Here is a 22,564-nt window from a genome sequence, read left to right as displayed (position 1 = left end):
CGGATGAACCGGTGTGTGGCGGAATGTCCTGCGGCCAAGTGGCCACGTGTTGCAACGTGTATGCAGCAGCGCAAAGATGTGGTTGCTAGGGGCAACCAACGGCGACAGCGTGCGGCTGTGCCATGTGAGGTCAGTGCACCTCATTGTCCTCTGGTCAGGAGACCAGAGAAGTTGCCAGTCAAGACCTGTGAGATGATAGTGGGTGGAATCCCGCTGATGGTGGAACTGGACTGTTCTCAGGATGTCTCCAGAGTTAATCCGGACATCTTATTGTTCCTGAAGTACCAGCCAGGGAAGGGTAAGACTGTCTCGATTGACTTTGAAAGTGATATTGCGATTGTGACACATAAGCTGGAGATTTGTGCAGATCTGGAGGTGGAGTTCATCCTGGGGAAAAACCTCCCTTTTTTCTGGGACTTGTGGGAAAGTATTCCAAGTAGTGGGAATAGCTGCTTTTCCTGGGAGACCCCTCTGACATCGGGTACAGTCCCAATCTCCCCAAAGGACGATCTGGAGAAGTCTCAGCGACCTGAGGTGATGGTGGGTGGAGTCTCAACAGTTTGCAGTCTGAACTGTGACCAAGGGGTCTTGATCCCACAGAAGGAGACTCTGCCACTGAGACTGATAAAGTCTGATGGACTATGTGATGATGATAATATTTGTGATGCCTTAATTTCTGAAGTTAAACCAGAAAAGTGTAATGTTGTGCATAATCTGCCTCTAACCTGTGATTATAGTGTTAACTGTGATTATATGACACTACCTGTAACATGTGACAATTCTGCAATGCCGATAACATCTGATAGCGTTACAATGTCTGTTCAGAATTATGCAGAATGTGAACTAGGTGCAGCCCTAGATACTGAGAGAGTTAGCTCAGAGGTGCCCCTAGAGGTTGTGAGTTGTAATGACACAGGTAGCGAGCCTGAGATGTGTAATGTAGCTAATGGCAGTTCAGATAGGGATACCGCCATAGCAAGGGCAGGTGAAGATAATGAGATCCTGATTGTTAGTGGTTTCCCTTCAGCCCAGAGTTACACAAACAGTGAGTGTGAACAGAGCCCTAGAGAAGCAGCTACTCGCTCAGAACCTGCAGGAGGTGAGGATAGCCTGTGTCAGTCACCTGTGGAGGAGTCTCACATCAGTGTTCAGGAAATGTCAGGGGGAAACCAGACATCTGATACACCTGAGGCTTCTGAGGAGATTGATGTACTGAGTTCGTGTGTGAACAAGGCCAGAAGAAGCATCAATAAACTGAAGCGTCATGTGAATACTGGTTTACGGAATAACTGGTATAAATGCTACAATTGTCACGTGTCTTATAGAAGAAAAGATGACCTAAAGAGACATATATTACAGAAACATGAGTTGAAGATTGATATCTCGTACTGTCCTTTCTGTGATACAGTGTTTGCAAAGAAAAGTGAATGGGAGGTTCACATGTGTACGTGTTTGGGGAACAAAAGAAAGTGCCAAAATGGTGATGCCGACCTCCAGGTGTGTTCTGTCGTGATGTGGCACCAGAAGTGTCCTAGGAAGGAGACCAGGCGTAAACCAGACCCCTGTACACCTGCTGATGAACCGCAGAATACGCATGATGGCGTGCTGACTGAAATTGGGTGTGAACAGGGTGGAAGCGCCACTCTTAATCATACACCTACGGATGAGGGGACCCCAGATCCCCAGAAGGTGGTGGAACATGTGATGCACCAGCCCTTTGGTAGTTCTGCCTGCAGTGTGGTGAGTGCAGTCTACAACTCTGTGAGGGAAGGTCGCCCATGCATCCGCAGTGATCGTGATGTTGCTGAGAAGGAGGAGAAGCCCTTGACTGACGTTACAGTGACTGGATCAAGGCCTCTCATAGGCATTCTGGAGCCACCGGTTGCCAGAAGTAATTACTTTGCTTGCAAAGGTTTGGGGAAACAGGAGTCCAACCTGGCTTTTCTTCAGCAGCCAACTGGAAAAGCCGTATTGAAGACAAATACAGTGACTGGTGCCCGAGACACTATTACAGGTGCGATGTCCGGTATATTGGGCTGGGAAGCTGGTGCAGGACAAGGCGGTGTGGGTGTGACTAAGTCTGTAGTCTCAACCGTGATGGCCACCCAAGTGGGATCGCTTATAACCAGTAGCCTGAATACAGTCTTGGGAAAATCCGAAGAATGGGTTGATGGTTACCTCCCGAAGACAGGTGAAGAGCTGTCTCAGCCTGCTGAACCTGTGGAGAAGGTTGAAGTGGCGCCAAGTCTACAACAAAGGGACCAGCCGAGTTGCTGTGTACGTGTGGAAGCTCTGTCGTCTCGTCTCTGTCATAGTGCATGCCAGCATTCTCTGGGCAAGTGGAAGAATACCCAGATGGGCCCTACAGAGACTCCAGCACAGCTGCACCCAACGGTAGATCTGCCTGATCATCTGAAGAGCGAAAGTGAAGATGGTCTGGATGGTGAGAAGTGCCTTGAAGATATACCGGGTGATGACTGCAGTGGATGTGAGGAGACGGTGTCTGATATAATGTCAACAGAGCCCTCAGAATTCCTACACAGGAAAGACTCGGTGAAGACTGAGGTGTTGGCCAGCAAGGCGTATGAAGGACTGACCGAGGAAGAGGTCAGCCAGGAACCTAGTGCAAGCCATGAAGAGCTTAAGGCTGCCATTGTGGAAAGTCCATGCCAGGACTTGGGTCCGAAGTCCGAAGTGTTAGCTGGAAGTGATGAGGATGATGCTGATGTTGAGATGAGTTTCACCTACACCGAGAGCGGAGGTTGTGACCTCAGAGGTAGCAAGCGCACAGCTTTGCAGACATGTGACCAGAAGCTCACCAATGTGAATCGTGCCCTGGTTCTGAACGGTAATGCCCCCTTCAATGCCAAAGAAGGTGCCGAAGCTGAAGACTGGAAAACGGGCAAACCCGTGCGTGTCGTGTGCAATGCTAAGGGAAATAAGCACAGTGCATATGCCTCAGTGGATGGTAACCGGTGTGACGGCATCCACAAGGTGATGAAGAGATGGGGCCTAACCATGCCAAGCCCTGAGGGGTATGTGGAGTCTCCAGTAAAAGGCAAGAGAAAGAGGAGAAGAAAATCTATCATTGTTAATAGAGACATGATTGAAGATGATCAGTTGTGTGAAGGAAGAGATGCTGGGACTAATTTTGAGCAGTCTGTGTCTCCTGCAGTTAAGGAAAAAAGCTGTCATTTTCCAGGTATAGAAGATGTAGTAGATAGTAGGGTCTCTACAGTGCTTCTAGGAACCGTAGGGATTAGACCCCAATATAGGAGCTTTGACCCCGGAGGGAGAATTAAGCTTATTGATCAGGCCTACGGCCTTGATCACAGGGGGAGGATATGTGGCAGGGTGGCTGCCACTAGAGAAGCTTTTGGGCATAAAATGTGCATTTTGCCTTATGAAAAGCTGAGTAGAAGACAGACCTGGAAAAGTTGGGTCTGTCTAATTAAGTTGATTAGTTTTCAGCTGGAGGGGCTGCACTAATACATGGGGCAGACTTCACACTGGGCTCCACCCTGGGGAAGAGACAGGCGACGGCAAAGGCCTGTGGAGCGGTGGCAGTGAACTGTTGCTGTGTTTTTGGGGTGGCTGGCAGTAGGCCAGCACCTGGTGAGGTAGGGAACCTCGATGTTTAGTTAGTGCCGGAGAGGCTTAGGTATTATTTTTATGTTTTGTGTTTGTGTACTGCCAAATAAAGCTGGCTGAGGCCAGTCTTAACCTTACTCACATTGTGTGAATTCCCTGTGTGTGCTGGTCGTCTGCTTAGGAGACGACGATCCCTGGAGCTAATCCCTTACAATATATATATATATATATATATATATATATATATATATATATATACAGGCAGTCCCCGGGTTACATACAAGATAGGGTCTTTAGGTTTGTTCTTAAGTTGAGTTTGTATGTAAGTCGGAACTGTATATTTTATCATTGTAATCCCAGCCAGAACTTTTTTTTATCTCTGTGACAATTGGATTTTAAAAATGTTGGGTTGTCATAAGAAACAATATTAACACTAAAGCTTCATTACAGACACATTTGATAACTGCTACAGCTGATCATTGTAGCCTAGGATTAAAGTACAATAAATTACCAATATCCAGAGGTCCATTTGTAACTAGGGGTCGTATGTAAGTCGAGTGCTCTTAAGTAGGGGACCGCATATACACTCACCGGCCACTTTATTAGGTACACCATGCTAGTAACGGGTTGGACCCCCTTTTGCCTTCAGAACTGCCTCAATTCTTTGTGGAATAGATTCAACAAGGTGCTGGAAGCATTCCTCAGAGATTTTGGTCCATATTGACATGATGGCATCACACAGTTGCCGCAGATTTGTCGGCTGCACATCCATGATGCGAATCTCCCGTTCCACCACATCCCAAAGATGCTCTATTGGATTGAGATCTGGTGACTGTGGAGGCCATTTGAGTCCAGTGACCTCATTGTCATGTTCAAGAAACCAGTCTGAGATGATTCCAGCTTTATGACATGGCGCATTATCCTGCTGAAAGTAGCCATCAGATGTTACAGGGTACATTGTGCTCATAAAGGGATGGACATAGTCAGCAACAATACTCAGGTAGGCTGTGGCGTGGCAACGATGCTCAATTGGTACCAAGGGACCCAAAGAGTGCCAAGAAAACATTCCCCACACCATGACACCACCACCACCAACCTGAACCGTTGATACAAGGCAGGATGGATCCATGCTTTCATGTTGTTGACGCCAAATTCTGACCCTACCATCCGAATGTCGCAGCAGAAATCGAGACTCATCAGACCAGGCAACGTTTTTCCAATCTTCTACTGTACAATTTCGATGAGCTTATGCAAATTGTAGCCTCAGTTTCCTGTTCTTAGCTGAAAGGAGTGGCACCCGGTGTGGTCTTCTGCTGCTGTAGCCCATCTGCCTCAAAGTTCGACGTACTGTGCGTTCAGAGATGCTCTTCTGCCTACCTTGGTTGTAACGGGTGGCGATTTGAGTCACTGTTGCCTTTCTATCAGCTCGAACCAGTCTGCCCATTCTCCTCTGACCTCTGGCATCAACAAGGCATTTCCGCCCACAGAACTGCCGCTCACTGGATGGTTTTTCTTTTTCAGACCATTCTCTGTAAACCCTAGTTGCCTCCATGTGATTGGCTGATTAGAAATTAAGTGTTAACGAGCAGTTGGACAGGTGTACCTAATAAAGTGGCTGGTGAGTGATTGAGATATATATATATATATATATATATATATATGAACCAAGAAAGGAAGAATAGTCGGGTCACTCACCAAACAACGTGTAGATTTATTGAAGTCGGTTGAAGCAGGTAGAGAGTTACCGGACATGCCACAAACGACGGACCGTTTCGCGCAACAAGCGCTTTTTCAGGTCTGTGACATCATACGCTGGGCAGGACTTCTGCTTATAAGCAGGTTCCGGCTTCGTAACCATAGATACTGTGAATACAACTATCACCATATGCTCTTAAAATCAGTAACTGCATACACACTAATATGCTTTATATTCCTTAGCTTAACGCACGCATGGATTCTGACTCAAGCATGTTCTGCTACAAAAATACATTTAATTCATTACGATCATTTAGCCCTAATGGACCCATCGCCTTTGTGCGCATGATCCATTTTGCTTCGCATCTGAGGAGTTCCTTATTCCTATCTCCTCCCGCTGGGTTGACATTAACCTTTTCTATGCCTGCGAATTTCAGTACCTCAGAACAGCCTGAATGGGCGCTTCTCACATGTTCGATTAATCTTGGTGACCCGTGTCCCGTTCTTATGGAACTGAGATGTTCCCGGAAACGGGTATGTAGGTGTCGGATTGTTTTGCCTATATAAAATCTGCGGCACGGACAAATGATTACATATACTACATATTGTGTCTTACAATTTATAAAGTGCTTAACTGTATGGTTAATGTCTCCCATAGTAACTTTTTTTGTACCAAGATTAAAGTTGCAGTAGTTGCACTGTCTACATTTGAAGTTGCCGTGCGGGATATGCTGATCGAGCCATGTATTCTCTCTGTCCTGGAATCAGGCTGTTCTGAGGTACTGAAATTCGCAGGCATAGAAAAGGTTAATGTCAACCCAGCGGGAGGAGATAGGAATAAGGAAATCCTCAGATGCGAAGCAAAATGGATCATGCGCACAAAGGCGATGGGTCCATTAGGGCTAAATGATCGTAATGAATTAAATGTATTTTTGTAGCAGAACATGCTTGAGTCAGAATCCATGAGTGCGTTAAGCTAAGGAATATAAAGCATATTAGTGTGTATGCAGTTACTGATTTTAAGAGCATATGGTGATAGTTGTATTCACAGTATCTATGGTTACGAAGCCGGAACCTGCTTATAAGCAGAAGTCCTGCCCACCGTATGATGTCACAGACCTGAAAAAGCGCTTGTTGCGCGAAACGGTCCGTCGTTTGTGGCGTGTCCGGTAACTCTCTACCTGCTTCAACCGACTTCAATAAATCTACACGTTGTTTGGTGAGTGACCCGACTATTCTTCCTTTCTTGGTTCATGTTTACTACGCTGTCAAGCTGTCATGCAAAAGCCGGAGCGCACCGCCTAGTGTATATTGCAGACGCTATAGTTGTCCAGGTGCACGATACAAGTGGAAGAAACGTAGTAGCCTGCCATATCCTTCTCTCTGCACTATATATATATATATATATATATATATATATATATATATATATATATATATATATATATATATATATATACACACACATATATATACACACATAATATATATACACACACACATATATACATATACATATATATTCACTACATATAATGTTCCACTTATTCAGTATCAAAAGATTATAGATTGGATAGTTGTACCCACTTTATTATTCTGCAGGTGTGTACTTATCCTCAAACTACCTTGCCCATCTAAGCTCGGGATGTAGCAGGATTTTCATTACCTATTATTTGCGAGACATTAATCTGCAATGTGATCGCTGTGTGATCCTTCTGTTCATCCATTATTCTCAACCGATCAGCAGCAAAGCATGGAACCAAGCCAAAGCAAACCACATGCACAAAGACACAGCATGATCCGGCGATATGATAACTTACAGGTCACATTCTATGTCACCTATTAGGTTCACCAAGGTTATGCTTGTTTAAAAAGTGACTAATAATTTAGAATAATGTAAGTATACTAAGTAAACATAAAGAAACTTTGTTAAATATCTTTCTTTTGTTAAATAATCCCTTCCTCTGCAAAGTCCTCTCCTCCTGCATCAATCGTTCACTTTAAAGGAAACCTACCATTTTATTTGATGCATTATGAAGCAAACATACCTTGAGAATGCTGTAGGTACACTGATGCAGGAACATATCTTGTTCAATCCCTGAGCTGATTAGTTTTGCAAAAAAACAATTATATCATCAGGACCCTGGGAAAGTTGGGTCAGGCCGGCTGGCATAAACACATTACTAATGGGAGCCTGTAATTACAAATGAGTCAAGACATAACGAATCAACCTAAGGCTACATTCACACTAATGTATGGAGGACGTATATACGGCCGATATACGTCCACCATAGACGTCAATGGGCGCATGGCGCCCTACGGGAGCGGTTCGGTGCAGCACATGTGCGGCACCGTACCGCTCCGTACCCGGAAAAAGATAGGACCCGTGAGCCATTACTTCCTATGGAGAGCGGGGGGGAGGGGGGGTTTGGTGTTATCTGCGCTCACCTCCTCCTCCTCTCCCCATGCACTGCCGATGCCCGCTATGGTACGGGCGGGCAACGGCAGTGTGAATATAGCCTAAGCTGGATCACTCATACACAGCAACTGGGGGTGGTGGAGCAATTGATTATTCTGCCTTGAGGCACAACTCATGGATTACAACATCCTCTACTGCAATGAAAAACTCATGTGCTAGGAGAAGCACATATAAGCGACAGCCATATAAGCGACAGAGCTTCATTATCATAATGTTATATCTGTTTTATCAGCTACCAGTCAGCACAGGGTTAAACAAGATATGTTTCTGCATCAGTGTAGCTACAGCATTCTCAAGGTATGTTTGCTTCATAATGCATCATTATCTCCGGCAGTTTGGAGACTGATTTTCTACTGAAATTCTTTCCAGTGCCACACGTAATAACAATCCACCCAACTTATCCTTACAACGTATGACAAAATGAAATGTGGACCAAGCCTAAATGTAAATAATTTTGGCTAAACACTAAAAACTATTTGAATAATAGTGTTAGGCAGAAGATTTAATAGATAGGCGGTGTAAAATAAGGCTTCCTCATTATCCTGAGGTTGGTTTGTTGAGCTGTGTGGATGGACAGCAGGGGACCCAAAATGAACGTTTGCTTGTGGTAACATTTCTCTACCAGGTCAGGAAAAGTATAGCTAGACACTGATTGGATGCAGAACCCCCAGGGTTAGGATAGGTGGTATCTATGACTAATAGAACTATATGGATGGAGATGAAAGTCAACCAGAACTTAGGGATGTAAGGGGTATACTATTATACCCAAGGCTGTATAGGATGTGTGAAGCTGTGGCGGATCAAGGGAGAGGTGACAGACCAAGGAGGTTATAGGGGACAGGGTTTGGGGAGTGTTATATGTGTTTGTACTGGTATATATTTGTATTACTGTGTACTGAACATTGGCTTTCTGTAAGGTATACATAGTTCTGTTATCAGCAAAAGAAATAAAAGTTTCTGATTTTTAAAAAAAGGTGCACCAAAAAAAGTTGTTGCACTCTGTCGGGGCAGTGCAGGGGGCGCCAGAATCATGAATAGCAGGAGCCAGAAATCCTGAATCTGGCACCCTCTGCACACTACACAGGCAAACTGCACATAGTACAGTACAGGCAGTCCCCGGGTTATGTACAAGATAGGGTCCAAAGGTTTGTTTTTTAGTTGAATTTGTATGTAAGTCGAAGCCATATATTTTATAATTGTAGCTCCAGACAAATGTCCCAGTGACATTGGAGTTTAAAAATTTTTTGCTGTAATGGGACCAAGGATTATCAAAAAAGCTTCATTACAGAAACCTCACAGCTGATCATTGCAGTCTGGGATTATAGTAACATCCAGAGAGCTGCACCAGAGGTCACAGTGGGCAGAGGGGTTTGTCTGTAATTAGGGGTCATCTGTAAGTTGGGTTTCCTTAAGTAGGAGATGACCTGTATGTACTGTTTTTAGTAAATGTGGGCCTGTATGTTAAAGGTGCAAAACAAAAAAACAATTATCTGACGTGCTCAGCATAGTACTGAAGCAAACTGCATGTAGTGCAAGTTGTGCTACTTTTGATAAATGTGGGCCATTGGGTCACATTTACTTACCTGTCCTGTCACGCTCCAAAAAAGTGCGTTGTCCAACCGGAATGCACTTTGCCGCGATTCACTATGATTGACATGCGAAAAGAGAAAAACACAGTGCAGAACACAGTGCAGAATAGATTACAGATGTTCGGCACATCTGCTTACTTGTCGGGAGATACGCGCGGAGCGGTACGAACAAAATAGCATGTGAAGAACAATATATATGTGTGAAGAAGACATTGCAGATGTATGGAAACATCTGCAATGTGTTCTTTACACACATATATATTGTTCTTCACATGCTATTTTGTTCGCACCGCTCCGCGCGTATCTCCCGACAAGTAAGCAGATGTGCCGAACATCTGTAATCTATTCTGCACTGTGTTCTGCACTGTGTTTTTATCTTAACCCTTTCAGGACCTGGCCCTTTTTTGTTTTTTCATTTTCATTTTTTACTCCCCATGATCAAAAATCCATAACTTTTTTATTTTTCCATGTACAGAGCTGTGTGACGGCTTATTTTCTGCGTAACAAATTGCACTTCATAGAGATGGTATTGAATATTCCATGCCGTGTACTAGGAAGCGGGAAAAAAATTCCAAATGCAGTGAAATTGGTAAAAAAACGCATTTGTGACATTTTCTTGTGGGCTTGGATGTTACGGATTTCACTGTGCGCCCCAAATGACATGTCTACTTTATTCTTTGGGTCGGTACGATTACGGGGATACCAAATTTGTATAGGTTTTATAATGTTTTCATACATTTAAAAAAATTAAAACCTCCTGTACAAAAATTTTTTTTGGGATTTTGCCATCTTCTGGCGCTAATAACTTTTTTATACTTTGGTGTACTGAGCTGTGAGTGGTGTCGTTTTTTGCGGATTTTGATGACGTTTACAATGTTATCAATTTTAGGACTGTACGACCTTGTGATCACTTTTTATAGAATTTTTTAATTTTTTTAAATGACAAAAAAAGTGCCATTTTCGAATTTGGGCGCGATTTTCCGTTACGGGATTAAACACAGTGAAAAACCGTTATCATATTTTGATAGATCGGGCATTTTCGGACGCGGCGATACCTAATGTGTTTATGATTTTTACTGTTTATTTATATTTATATCAGTTCTAGGGAAAGGGGGGTGATTTGAGTTTTTAGGGTTTTTTATTATAATTTTTTTTCTTTTAACTTTTTTTTATTTTTATTTTTAGTACTTTTCAGACTCCCTAGGGTACTTTAACCCTAGGGGGTCTGCACGATCCTATCATATACTGCCATACTACAGTATGGCAGTATATGGGGATTTTACTCCTCATACATTACAATGTGCTGATAGCACATTGTAATGCATGGGTTAACCAGAAGTAGCCTCGGGTCTTCGCGAGACCCGAGGTTACCATGGCGACGGATCGCCGCTCCCCGATGACGTCACGGGGAGCGGCGATCCTCGAAAAGATGGCGGCGCCCACGCGCCGCCATGCTTTTGAAGCCGCCGGCAGCATTGCCGGCGGCGATCGAGGTGAAAACACCCGCGATCGGTGCTAGCACCGATCGCGGGTGTTACCGGTAAGCCTTTGCTGCAATATGCAGCAAAGACTTACCGGCTATGGAGAGGGCTCAGCGCGTGAGCCCTCTCCATGCACCCGCGGCCGACCCGTGACGTGCTATTACGTCACGGGTCGTGAAAGGGTTAAATGATCCTGTGTTCACTGTGTTCACTGTTTTTATTCTATTCTTCACTGTTCTTCACATCTGCTAACTTGTCGGGAGATAATATACGCGCGCGGAACAGTGAAGAATAGATCGCAGATGTTTGCAACTTATCAGAAGACATTATTTTTCAATTAAATAAAACATTTTATTCCCGAACCATGGTCCCTTTGAAAAAGTCCCATTGACTTAAAAAAACGCGCGTGAAAAACGCAACGAAAACGCAAAAAAACGCGAACAAAAATGCAACAAAAACGCAGCAAAAACGTCAGTTTTTCACGCATTGCACCCGCACGTGAAACGCAACGCTAGTGTGCAAGAGGCCATAGGGTGTGCACCACAAACCTGCAGCATGAGCAAAGAGCACCAAAAGAAAACCACTTTTACACTTCCTGAGCAGTGCAGGGGGCCCAGATTTATGAAGACCCTGGACCCTGCTAACTCCACAGGCAAACCACACCGTTTTGATAAATGTGGCTCAACGTGCCCTCATGATATGACTTGTAGTTTAACTCTAACATGTTTCCCTACCCGACATGTCTGTTGCAATATATACTTGCCCAAAACAAGCTGTGACCTCACCTGACTTAACCGTGTAAGTAAATACTTGTGTATCTGAGGAAATAACCATTAAGAAGCATCTGTCCTCAGCCTGTCGCGGTTATGAAAATGTATGAATGTATGAACTGCTGGGTGTAAACATTTGGCATATAAATAGGGTTGATCCGCACACAAAGAAGGACCAGAAGAATTTTATGTGACAGATAATGCAAGTATTTACAAAGCGGGCAAGCCGGGATATGTGACATGATGTGGTAAGTTCTCCTTCCTGTCATACCTGCCTGCTATACTTAAAGGGGTTGGCCACTTACCTCACGTTTTTGTAATGTGTGTGTATAAGTGTGTGGGGCAGAATATTAGGTCATTTACCAATAAACATCTTTTAGAAGTTCTGCTCTTCTTTCTTCCTCCTGTGTTTTACCTCCTCAGCCAGATATTGCTGACTATAAAATGGCCGCAGATGGAGGGTCATGTGATCACTAACTGTCCATGAATATACGATGAAGGCCCTGGCAGGCCAATTGTTCATGGACAGTTAGAGATCACATGACCCTCCATCTGCGGCCATTTTATAGTCCGCAATGTCTGGCTGATGAGGTAAAACACAGGAGGCTTCACTTTACATATCAAGAAAGCAGAGCAGAACATATAATAGATGTATATTGGTAACTTACTTAATATCCTGCTCCCCTCCCACACACACACATTACAAATAACAGGAGGTAAAGTGGCCAACCCCTTTAATGATAGGAAGTTCATGTCTAGATCTGGGAATGTATAAATAAGGATTATTATCAAAGGTTATTATGTACCACACTGTCTATAATAGGATAGTTACATTGATTTGGACAATGGTTCCATTTGTACTTAAAGGGTATTCCGGGAATATGAACGTCAGACACAAAAACCCATGATGATATAAATAAATGAATATAGCAAAACTCAATGTCATTAGTCACAAAATGGAGCTTAATTAGTTTGACTTTATGATTTACAAAATTTATGGCCTCGCTAAAGTATGCAGAGTTATCACCAAGATGGCTGCCACTGGAAACTACAAGTTCCATGATGCTTTAGTTCTCAGTAACTCCTCCTACTTCTTATGCTCTGCTCCCTTTCTTGCTCCATAGTAATAATGGGGCAGATTTACTTACCCGGTCCAATCGCGATCCAGTGGCGCGTTCTCTGCGGTGGATTCAGGTCCGGCCGGGATTCACTAAGGTAGTTCCTCCGACGTCCACCAGGTGGTGCTGCTGTGCTGAAGTTCCCCGGGGCCCGCCGGAATGCACTGAAGTTCACCAGCCTATACCTGGTGACGGTAAGCGCAAGTCCCGCAACACTTTTTTTTTTTTTTTTAAATGTGGCGGTTTTTTTGAATCCGTCGGGTTTTCGCTCGGCCACGCCCCCCGATTTCCGTTGCGTGCATGCCAGCGCCGATGCGCCACAATCCAATGGCGTGCGCCAAAATCAGGCAATACAGGGAAAATCGGCGCAAATCGGAAATATTCGGGTAACACGTTGGGAAAACGCGAATCGGGCCCTTAGTCATACCTCCCAACTTTTGGGCTACAGAAAGAGGGACAAAAGCCCCTCCCATTTCCCTAAACCACACCCACTGTCCCACCCCTTGCCCGCCCCCAAAACATAGTATAATATCGACCTTAACGGCCCACACAAAGTATAATGCACCTGTCGTGTGGCCAACCCCCAAAGGACCTATATAATAGCTCCTATTGCAATTCAGCAACATATAACCCCTCTTTAAGGTTTTCTTCAATTTACAATAATAATCTTTATTTATATAGCGCCATCAAATTCCACAGCGCTTTACTTCACATTTTTCCCCACTTTAAATTATCTCCTCAAAGTGGTAGTATAACAAACAATATGGATACACTTCACATATTGAAAAGCAAATTAAGTCCTCATAGGGAACCTTTCACTCCTGTTTGAAAAAATTAATTTGTGGGCAGGTTCCCATAGAGCCCTAGGGCAGGGGGCACAAAGAGCAGAAGGAGTACAGGGCAGGGGGCACAAAGAGCAGAAGGAGTAAAGGGCAGGGGGCACAGAGGGCAGAAGGAGTAACGGGCAGGGGGCACAAAGGGCAGAAGGAGTACAGGGCAGGGGGCACAGAGGGCAGAAGGAGTACAGGGCAGGGGGCACAGAGGGCAGAAGGAGTACAGGGCAGGGGGCACAGAGGGCAGAAGGAGTACAGGGCAGGGGGCACAGAGGGCAGAAGGAGTACAGGGCAGGGGGCAGAAGGAGTACAGGGCAGGGGGCAGAAGGAGTACAGGGGGCACAGAGGGCAGAAGGAGTACAGGGCAGAGGGCACAGAGGGCAGAAGGAGTACAGGGCAGAGGGCACAGAGGGCAGAAGGAGTACAGGGCAGGGGGCACAGAGGGCAGAAGGAGTACAGGGCAGGGGGCACAGAGGGCAGAAGGAGTACAGGGCAGGGGGCACAGAGGGCAGAAGGTGTACAGGGCAGGGGGCACAGAGGGCAGAAGGAGTACAGGGCAGGGGGCACAGAGGGCAGAAGGAGTACAGGGCAGGGGGCACAGAGGGCAGAAGGTGTACAGGGCAGGGGGCACAGAGAGCAGAAGGAGTACAGGGCAGGGGGCACAGAGGGCAGAAGGAGTACAGGGCAGGGGGCACAGAGGGCAGAAGGAGTACAGGGCAGGGGGCACAGAGGGCAGAAGGAGTACAGGGCAGGGGGCACAGAGAGCAGAAGGTGTACAGGGCAGGGGGCAGAAGGAGTACAGGGCAGGGGGCACAGAGGGCAGAAGGAGTACAGGGCAGAGGGCACAGAGGGCAGAAGGAGTACAGGGCAGAGGGCACAGAGGGCAGAAGGAGTACAGGGCAGGGGGCACAGAGGGCAGAAGGAGTACAGGGCAGGGGGCACAGAGGGCAGAAGGTGTACAGGGCAGGGGGCACAGAGGGCAGAAGGAGTACAGGGCAGAGGGCAGAAGGAGTACAGGGCAGAGGGCACAGAGGGCAGAAGGAGTACAGGGCAGGGGGCACAGAGGGCAGAAGGTGTACAGGGCAGGGGGCACAGAGAGCAGAAGGAGTACAGGGCAGGGGGCACAGAGAGCAGAAGGAGTACAGGGCAGGGGGCACAGAGGGCAGAAGGAGTACAGGGCAGGGGGCACAGAGGGCAGAAGGAGTACAGGGCAGGGGGCACAGAGGGCAGAAGGAGTACAGGGCAGGGGGCACAGAGGGCAGAAGGTGTACAGGGCAGGGGGCACAGAGGGCAGAAGGAGTACAGGGCAGGGGGCACAGAGGGCAGAAGGAGTACAGGGCAGGGGGCCAGACATAACCAAGTCTCAGACTATACCTGTAGAGTGTGCAGGTACATGAGGAGACAGGTAGAGACTTACACTGCCCGCTGTGTCTACTGATGATAACTCCGGCTGTGAGCTGCACGCTGCCAGGCACATAACAGGAAGCAGTGTGAGCTGCAGTCACGTGACACTACTCCCGGAAGTGGAGAGGATAAAGGTGTACTGGGCGGAGTCTGCATGACTGCACTGACTGTAAAGTGGGAACAGAGGATTGGCTAAGCGGAGGAGGTGGGTGTGGACAGGGGATTGCCTTAATGGAGATGGGTGTGGACTTTAGCGAGTGCTAGGATTATGTTAATGAGGCCGTCTATTCATAGTGAAAGTGTGAGAGGGGAGATCACGTGGCAATAGAGTAGATGTCCCGGGCCATGACTCTCGCCGTGACGGGCAGCGGGGCAGACCATGAAAAACGGGACTGTCACGCTGTATCCGGGACGGTTGGGAGGTATGCCCTTAGTAAATGACCCCCAATGTGTGTAACTGCCATCAGTGCACATTACCTCACTGAGATGATGTCTCGTGCCCATACTGGATGCACTGCAATCAACTGACTACAGCCAAAGTGCTGATCACATGACCTGCCCAGGCAGGTGCAGGACATGTGATGTGGTCATGTGACCAGCGGCCATCTTCTGTCCTGTGTCTGCTCCACGCGGAGGAAATCAATGGAGTGATTAAAGGGCCAGTAGCATTTTAATTCTCCATTACACTGTATATCAACAGCATTTTCTACTAAGGGGAGCTAAATTTTAAATAACAAGTAATTACATATTAGCTCATTTGTATATGAATTATGCTGATTACTGGAATACCCCTTTAAGTAATAGATCAACCTCTTCATCTAAACTAGCAATTGTTTACACCAGATAACCCAGAATAAGGGTGCTGTCACACGCTGCGTTCTTGGACTGTTTTTAAACGGACTGAGAACGCATGCGTTTTTGTATGTTTGGCTGGTTTTAACCCATTTCCCAGCTGCTCACACTCCTAGAAATGAGGAAAAAGGTTCAAAGCAGCCAAACGTATGGTAAACATACAAAAAACGCATTTCAAGAACGCGCAAAGTGACAGCAGCCCAAGGGCAGTTTCACATTGTTGTGTGTGCTCCGCTTCTGTTCCGCATCCTTGTGTCTCCACAAAAAAACGGAAGGTATAACATTGCATTAGTAACACAACACCTGGTTTCTCAGCCTCATCAGTGAAAAATAACAGATGTTTCATCAGTTTTTTTGAGGACCATGGACTTTTATTCCTCTCTCTGTGATCCGCATCAGTGAAAATCAACAGACATGTTTTACTACGGATGACGGACGAGTGGAAGTATAAGCCAATGTGAAAACACTCATTGAAAACAATGGCGCTGATTTACTAAAGCTCCTGCGCCAGTTTTCTGTCAGACTTTCACATTCTTTAATGTGCAAACTGCTGACATAGGTATTTAAGAAGTGTCGAGGGCACATTTGTGTCGCGGCTGCACTCTACCTGACACAACACAAAATTCTGTACTGATGTTCTCGGTCGGACCATACGCCACATTTAACATGTAAAGTCCAACAGAAGTGTGGCGTGCGCCCTATGTTAACCCCTTAAGGACGCATGTTTTTTTTGCTCATTTTTCGCTCTCCACCCTCAAAAATCCATAACTTTTTTTTATTTTTCTGTGTACAGAGCTGTGTGAGGGCTTATTTTGTGCGTAACAAATTCTACTTTCCCGTGATGTTCTTTATTATAACATGCTGTATACTGGGAAGCAGGAAAAAAATTCCAAATGTGGCACGTTCTTGTGGGCTCCGTTTTTACTACATTCACTCTGCGCTCAAAATAACTGCTCCACTTTATTCTTTGGTTCGGTACGATCGCGGTGATACCAAATTTATACAGGTTTTATTGCGTTTTAATACATTTTCAAAAATTAAACGAATGTGTGTGAAAAAGGAAAAAAAAAATTGCCAAATTTTTTTGACGCTAAAAACTTTTTCATACATTGGTGCATGGAGCTGTGTGAGGGGTCATTTTTTTGTGAAATGAGCTGACGTTTTCATTGCTGCCATTCTAAGGATTGTGCGACATTTTTATCACTTTTCATTACGTTTTTTTATGTCATGTATGTCATGTAAAAAGGTGTAAAAGTCGCATTTCAGACATTTGGCCTCCATTGCCGTCTCGGAGGTCACCGCTGGCAATAACCGTTTTTATATTTTGATAGATCGGGCATTTTGGGAGGCGGTTATGACGTTCGGGGGGAGCGATGATCGGAGGTAACATGGCGGCGCCCATGTTTGAAGTGCCGCCAGCGACTTTGCCAGCGGCAAAGAAGAGGTTAACACCCGCAATCAGTGCAAACACCGACTTCGGTTGATAGCGATGGGTCTTTGCTGCAATATGCAGCAAAGCCCACCTCTGTATGAAGAGAGCTCAGCCTGTGACACCAATCATAGCTCTGCTGTGGAAATATTGTCGCAGAGTGTGAAGGGGTTAAAGGTGCCCCAGAAAAAAGTGGTGCACTCTGTTGGAGCAGTGCAGAGGGTGACAGATTCATGAAGAACGGCACCAGAATTCATAAATCTGGCGCCCTCTGCACACTACACAGGAAAGTGCACTTAGTACAGACTCCACTGTTTTTAGTAAATGGGCCAATGGCTTTGTGAGGTATCTATGGAAATCACTGAATCACGGACGGATGTGTAAAACAACGCCAGTGTGACAGAGCCCTAAAACATATATCCCCAAGCGAATTTCATTTCTATCATACCAGACACCTAACAAGCATAAACAGCCTTCAGCAAGCACGGCTCAAAACAATTTAGGATGTCTGACCCACTTTAACACACTACAGTGACTTACATCAGCTTGAAGAATGTCTGAATTACCTGTTTACCAAAACCAAAAGTTGTCCATTTAGATCAATCATTTTGAACTCTTGAGAAGATGAGTAGATTTCATTGTTTTAATGTGCAAGCAGGTGTTGAGGTATTGAATACTTGAACAGGCCAAGTAGAATGAGAAGCCGGTTATTGTTGAGATCCATTCGTTCAGTGTTTATTAGGGGTTTTAGCTACTACGGTAGATCCTACTGATCAAAGCTCAGAATACAACATTGAGTTATGATCCCATCAGCTCCCATCTTGCATCATCTACCTTGTAACCAAGTGCATAATTAATAAAAGATGGGCCCCATCAACATAAGTATGAAGATAAGAGGCTTAAAGGGAAACTGTCAGCAGGAATTTAACCTAATAAACCACTACCAGTTTGTTGTCAAGTAGCTGAACACCTTCCAGATCATGTTTCCTTCAAGGCTTAATGTTGTGGCATTATCCAGAGAATCAACTTTGAGGTGAGATGTCATTGGATGTATAAAGTCAAAGAGGCGGAGATTTTAGAACTGAAGTCAAGCTCTCCCTGCCATAGAAAGCCCCCTCTGCTGTATTTGATGCACTTACGTCCAGGGTCCTCACTAAGTGGCTCTCTTGATGCCTGGTGAATGGCTTCAATGACAACAAAGGGGGCATAATAAGGGAGGGGGGGCTTGCCTGTGTGCACTGGACTTTTGGGTCACTTTTTTTTACATTTCTCCAAACTTGCCACAGTTAACAAGAAAAGATCATAACAAAGATAACAATAATGTCTTGCGACGATAGAGAACAATGTAATAATGTGAAAATTCTATAGACTGGATAACTTGCATGAGAACCATCGAGACACGAGCTCAGTGACATACTGTACTTTAGATGAAAGTAATATTTAAACTTTGTGCTCCTTTACATATTTCAGCCATGTGTCCCTAATCCAGATATCCGCTGCAACTAAAAGCAATAAAGATGAAAGGGAATTCCTGTCTGGCCATTGTTTTTCAATCCAGCAGATTGTAATCATTTTGTAACCTGTCCATAATACATTCATACACAGCAAATATATATATATACGGTATGTGTTTTTTCATCATTTTCACTGCATTCAGAATTTTTTCCTGCTTCCCAGTACACGGCATAGAATATTAAATACCATCACTATGAAGTGCAATTTGTTACACAGTAAACAAGCCGTCACACAGCTCCATACATGGAAAAATAAAAAAAGTTATAGATTTTTGAAACGAAAAAGGGCCTGGTCCTTAAGAGGTTAATGTGCCCTCTGGCTCCATCTTGACAGAAAAGAACACAAATGTCATAAGTATGTCACACATGGTCATAAGTATTCAGACCCTTTGTCATGACACTTAGATTTAACTCACATGCTGTCCATTTCCTTCTGATCCACCTTGAGATAGTTCTACTCCTTCATGATTGATTAGGAAAGGAACACAGTAGCATAAGACACACTTTTTAGCAATAAGAAATCAGCACTACTAGATCCTGCCCGCTGTCCTGGAGATCTAGTGAGGCGCTGACATAACGCTTCACCGGATCTCCCATAGAGAAGAACCTCCACACTGCTCTCTCCTCTCCCAGGTGTCCAAACATGCCTACTCACTGCCTACAGGACCTGTTGTAAAGTCAGAATCATGTGACTGATCAAGTGCTTCATACATCACTTAAGGTCCTGATACTGCCGAGAATGGAGACACGCTGCGCTGGGACAGGTTAAGAAAAAGAGGAGAGGGGGGGGGGGGGGTTTCTATGTGTGTGTATTCATGTGTAGAGTAGTTCCCAGTGTGTTCTTTATGTGTGTATAGAAGAGATGTATGTGTGTGTTTATATGTTTAGTAGTGGCCAGTGTGCTCCTTATGTGTGTATAGCAGAGGTGTATGTGTTTAGTAGTTCCCAGTGTGCTCCTTATGTGTGTATAGCAGAGGTGTATGTGTTTAGTAGTTCCCAGTGTGCTCCTTATGTGTGTATAGCAGAGGTGTATGTGTTTAGTAGTTCCCAGTGTGCTCCTTATGCGTGTATAGCAGAGCTGTATGTGTTTAGTAGTGGCCAGTGTGCTCCTTATGTGTGTATAGCAGAGCTGTATATGTTTAGTAGTTCCCAGTGTGCTCCTTATGTGTGTATAGCAGAGCTGTATATGTTTAGTAGTTCCCAGTGTGCTCCTTATGCGTGTATAGCAGAGCTGTATATGTTTAGTAGTTCCCAGTGTGCTCCTTATGTGTGTATAGCAGAGCTGTATGTGTTTAGTAGTGACCAGTGTGCTCCTTATGCGTGTATAGCAAAGCTGTATATGTTTAGTAGTTCCCAGTGTGCTCCTTATGTGTGTATAGCAGGGGTGTATGTGTTTAGTAGTGGCCAGTGTGCTCCTTATGTGTGTATAGCAGAGCTGTATATGTTTAGTAGTTCCCAGTGTGCTCCTTATGTGTGTATAGCAGAGCTGTATATGTTTAGTAGTTCCCAGTGTGCTCCTTATGTGTGTATAGCAGAGCTGTATATGTTTAGTAGTTCCCAGTGTGCTCCTTATGCGTGTATAGCAGAGCTGTATATGTTTAGTAGTTCCCAGTGTGCTCCTTATGTGTGTATAGCAGAGCTGTATATGTTTAGTAGTTCCCAGTGTGCTCCTTATGCGTGTATAGCAGAGCTGTATATGTTTAGTAGTTCCCAGTGTGCTCCTTATGTGTGTATAGCAGAGCTGTATGTGTTTAGTAGTGACCAGTGTGCTCCTTATGCGTGTATAGCAAAGCTGTATATGTTTAGTAGTTCCCAGTGTGCTCCTTATGTGTGTATAGCAGGGGTGTATGTGTTTAGTAGTGGCCAGTGTGCTCCTTATGTGTGTATAGCAGAGCTGTATATGTTTAGTAGTTCCCAGTGTGCTCCTTATGTGTGTATAGCAGGGGTGTATGTGTTTAGTAGTGGCCAGTGTGCTCCTTATGTGTGTATAGCAGAGCTGTATATGTTTAGTAGTTCCCAGTGTGCTCCTTATGTGTGTATAGCAGAGCTGTATATGTTTAGTAGTTCCCAGTGTGCTCCTTATGCGTGTATAACAGAGCTGTATATGTTTAGTAGTTCCCAGTGTGCTCCTTATGTGTGTATAGCAGAGCTGTATGTGTGTGTGTGTGTTTATGTGTATAGTAGTGTCCAGTGTGTTCCTTATGTGTAAATAGCAGATGTAGCAGATCTGTGTGTGCTGTGCTTTTGTGCGACCAACAGGGATATTTGGTGTAAAATATATTTTTACTTTTTTTGGAAGACTAAATCTGAGGTTCGTCCTATAGTAAGGAGCTTCTTATAGTCCGAAAAATACAGTAGTGCAGTGCATTACATAAGAGATGAAACAATCTGATGTTAGTATCCCCTTGTGGGACAAGGAACAAATAATAAAGTCTAAAAAAACCTGTCATTTTTAAATTATTCCTTACGCAGAAAACCTTTATGAACCCCAAGTGTATACAAATAAAATCTACAGGTCATTTTTGAAAAAAAATAAGCCCTCAACTTTTAAAACAAAAAGTTTTAAAAGTTATAGCTCTTGGAAGGTCATTACAATATGTTATTTAGGTTCAACGATAAAGGTAGAAATTTTTTATCAGAAATCAGATTTGCGTTCTTTTTTAAATATGCTGCGAAGAAAGGGTTGATAAAAGTTCACTAGTAGGATATATGGAACCCAAAATTGTGCTATTAAAAACTACAATTCTTCCTGAAAAAAAATAAGACCCCATACAGTGATAGTGACCGAAAAATAAAATAGCTATAGTTTGTATAAGGACTCAACAGTAAAAGCTGAAAAATTAGGATAAAAGGAGGCAGACAACAAATAAGCACCTGATTCTGTACATGTAGCAGAGCTGGTTACCCGGTAATATAATACACTCACATATAAAGATACAGGCAGTCCCCGGGTTATGTACAAGATATTTTCCTTTTTTCCTAAGTTCAAACTGTATGTAAGTCGGAATTGTTATATTTTATAATAGACAAAACATTTGTTTTTGTCCTGGTGGCAATTGTATTTTCAGGATTATAAGGATTATCAGTAAAGCTTCATTACAGACACCTTACAGCTGATCTGTAAAGTAATAGCACCCAGAGAGCTTCACCGAGGGTCACAGGGGGCAGAGAGGTAAGTCAGGTGTCCTTACGCCTTATGGATGGCAGCATGGAAAGAGTTATATGTAACTCTGCTGCTTCTGTACTACACGATCATCACTGACTTCACTGAATGATAAAATTGTTAGATGAAACAGATATAATAGTGATATCGTACCCATCATCTATATATGTTACCTGGTATGTTATATAGGGCAGAGTAGATGAACTCCATAGATGCTGCAGCAGATGCTCCGCAGTGAGATCCTGAGCTCTTCTGGTTATGATGCCGGGGATGCAACGTACTGGAAGCTGATTGAATTCTTGGACATCAGCAGAATCGTCTGTATGTGACAAGCCCTGCGCTGAATGGCTGCCAGAGCTGCACCAGCACTTCACAATAAGAGCCTGGGGTGGCAGCAATGTACAGCGTGTGCCCTCATTGTCTTATATTCTAACATAGAGGTCCTGCTGCACTGTTATACGCTGAGATAATGAGGTAACATGATAAGGAAGGACCGGCAGGGTAATACATAGTATCATTTGTAGAAGAGTATTACTCATGATGCACCACGCCTGCCTCCATCACATATTATGAAATAGACTCAAATCAGCAACTTTCACTTTTTTACTATTACTGCTTTAAATTATTATTGCAAAAATGAGAACAT

General features: G+C 44.5%; 1 protein-coding gene across 4 annotated transcripts in view; it reads right to left on the bottom strand.

The window, feature by feature from the left end:
• LOC140134961 (carotenoid-cleaving dioxygenase, mitochondrial-like) overlaps window positions 1–22,270 on the bottom strand; it is a 42,257-nt gene extending 19,987 nt beyond the window's left edge. Inside the window, exon 1 of one of the 4 annotated variants that reach the window (XM_072155812.1) lies at window positions 22,092–22,270. In XM_072155812.1, coding sequence (XP_072011913.1) covers window positions 22,092–22,128 — 37 coding nt within the window. In that variant the 5' untranslated portion in view covers window positions 22,129–22,270. Of the gene's footprint in view, window positions 1–14,930; window positions 15,270–15,437; window positions 15,533–22,091 lie in introns of those variants that run through there. The other 3 variants (XM_072155813.1, XM_072155811.1, XM_072155814.1) reach the window with 3 other exon arrangements.
• Window positions 22,271–22,564: the final 294 nt, after the last annotated feature.

The sequence above is a fragment of the Engystomops pustulosus genome, chromosome 6, assembly GCF_040894005.1.
Source record: "Engystomops pustulosus chromosome 6, aEngPut4.maternal, whole genome shotgun sequence".
Taxonomy (NCBI): Eukaryota; Metazoa; Chordata; class Amphibia; order Anura; family Leptodactylidae; genus Engystomops; species Engystomops pustulosus.
Note: the sequence above shows the minus strand (reverse complement) of the source record. Positions and strands in the feature narration are given on the sequence as shown.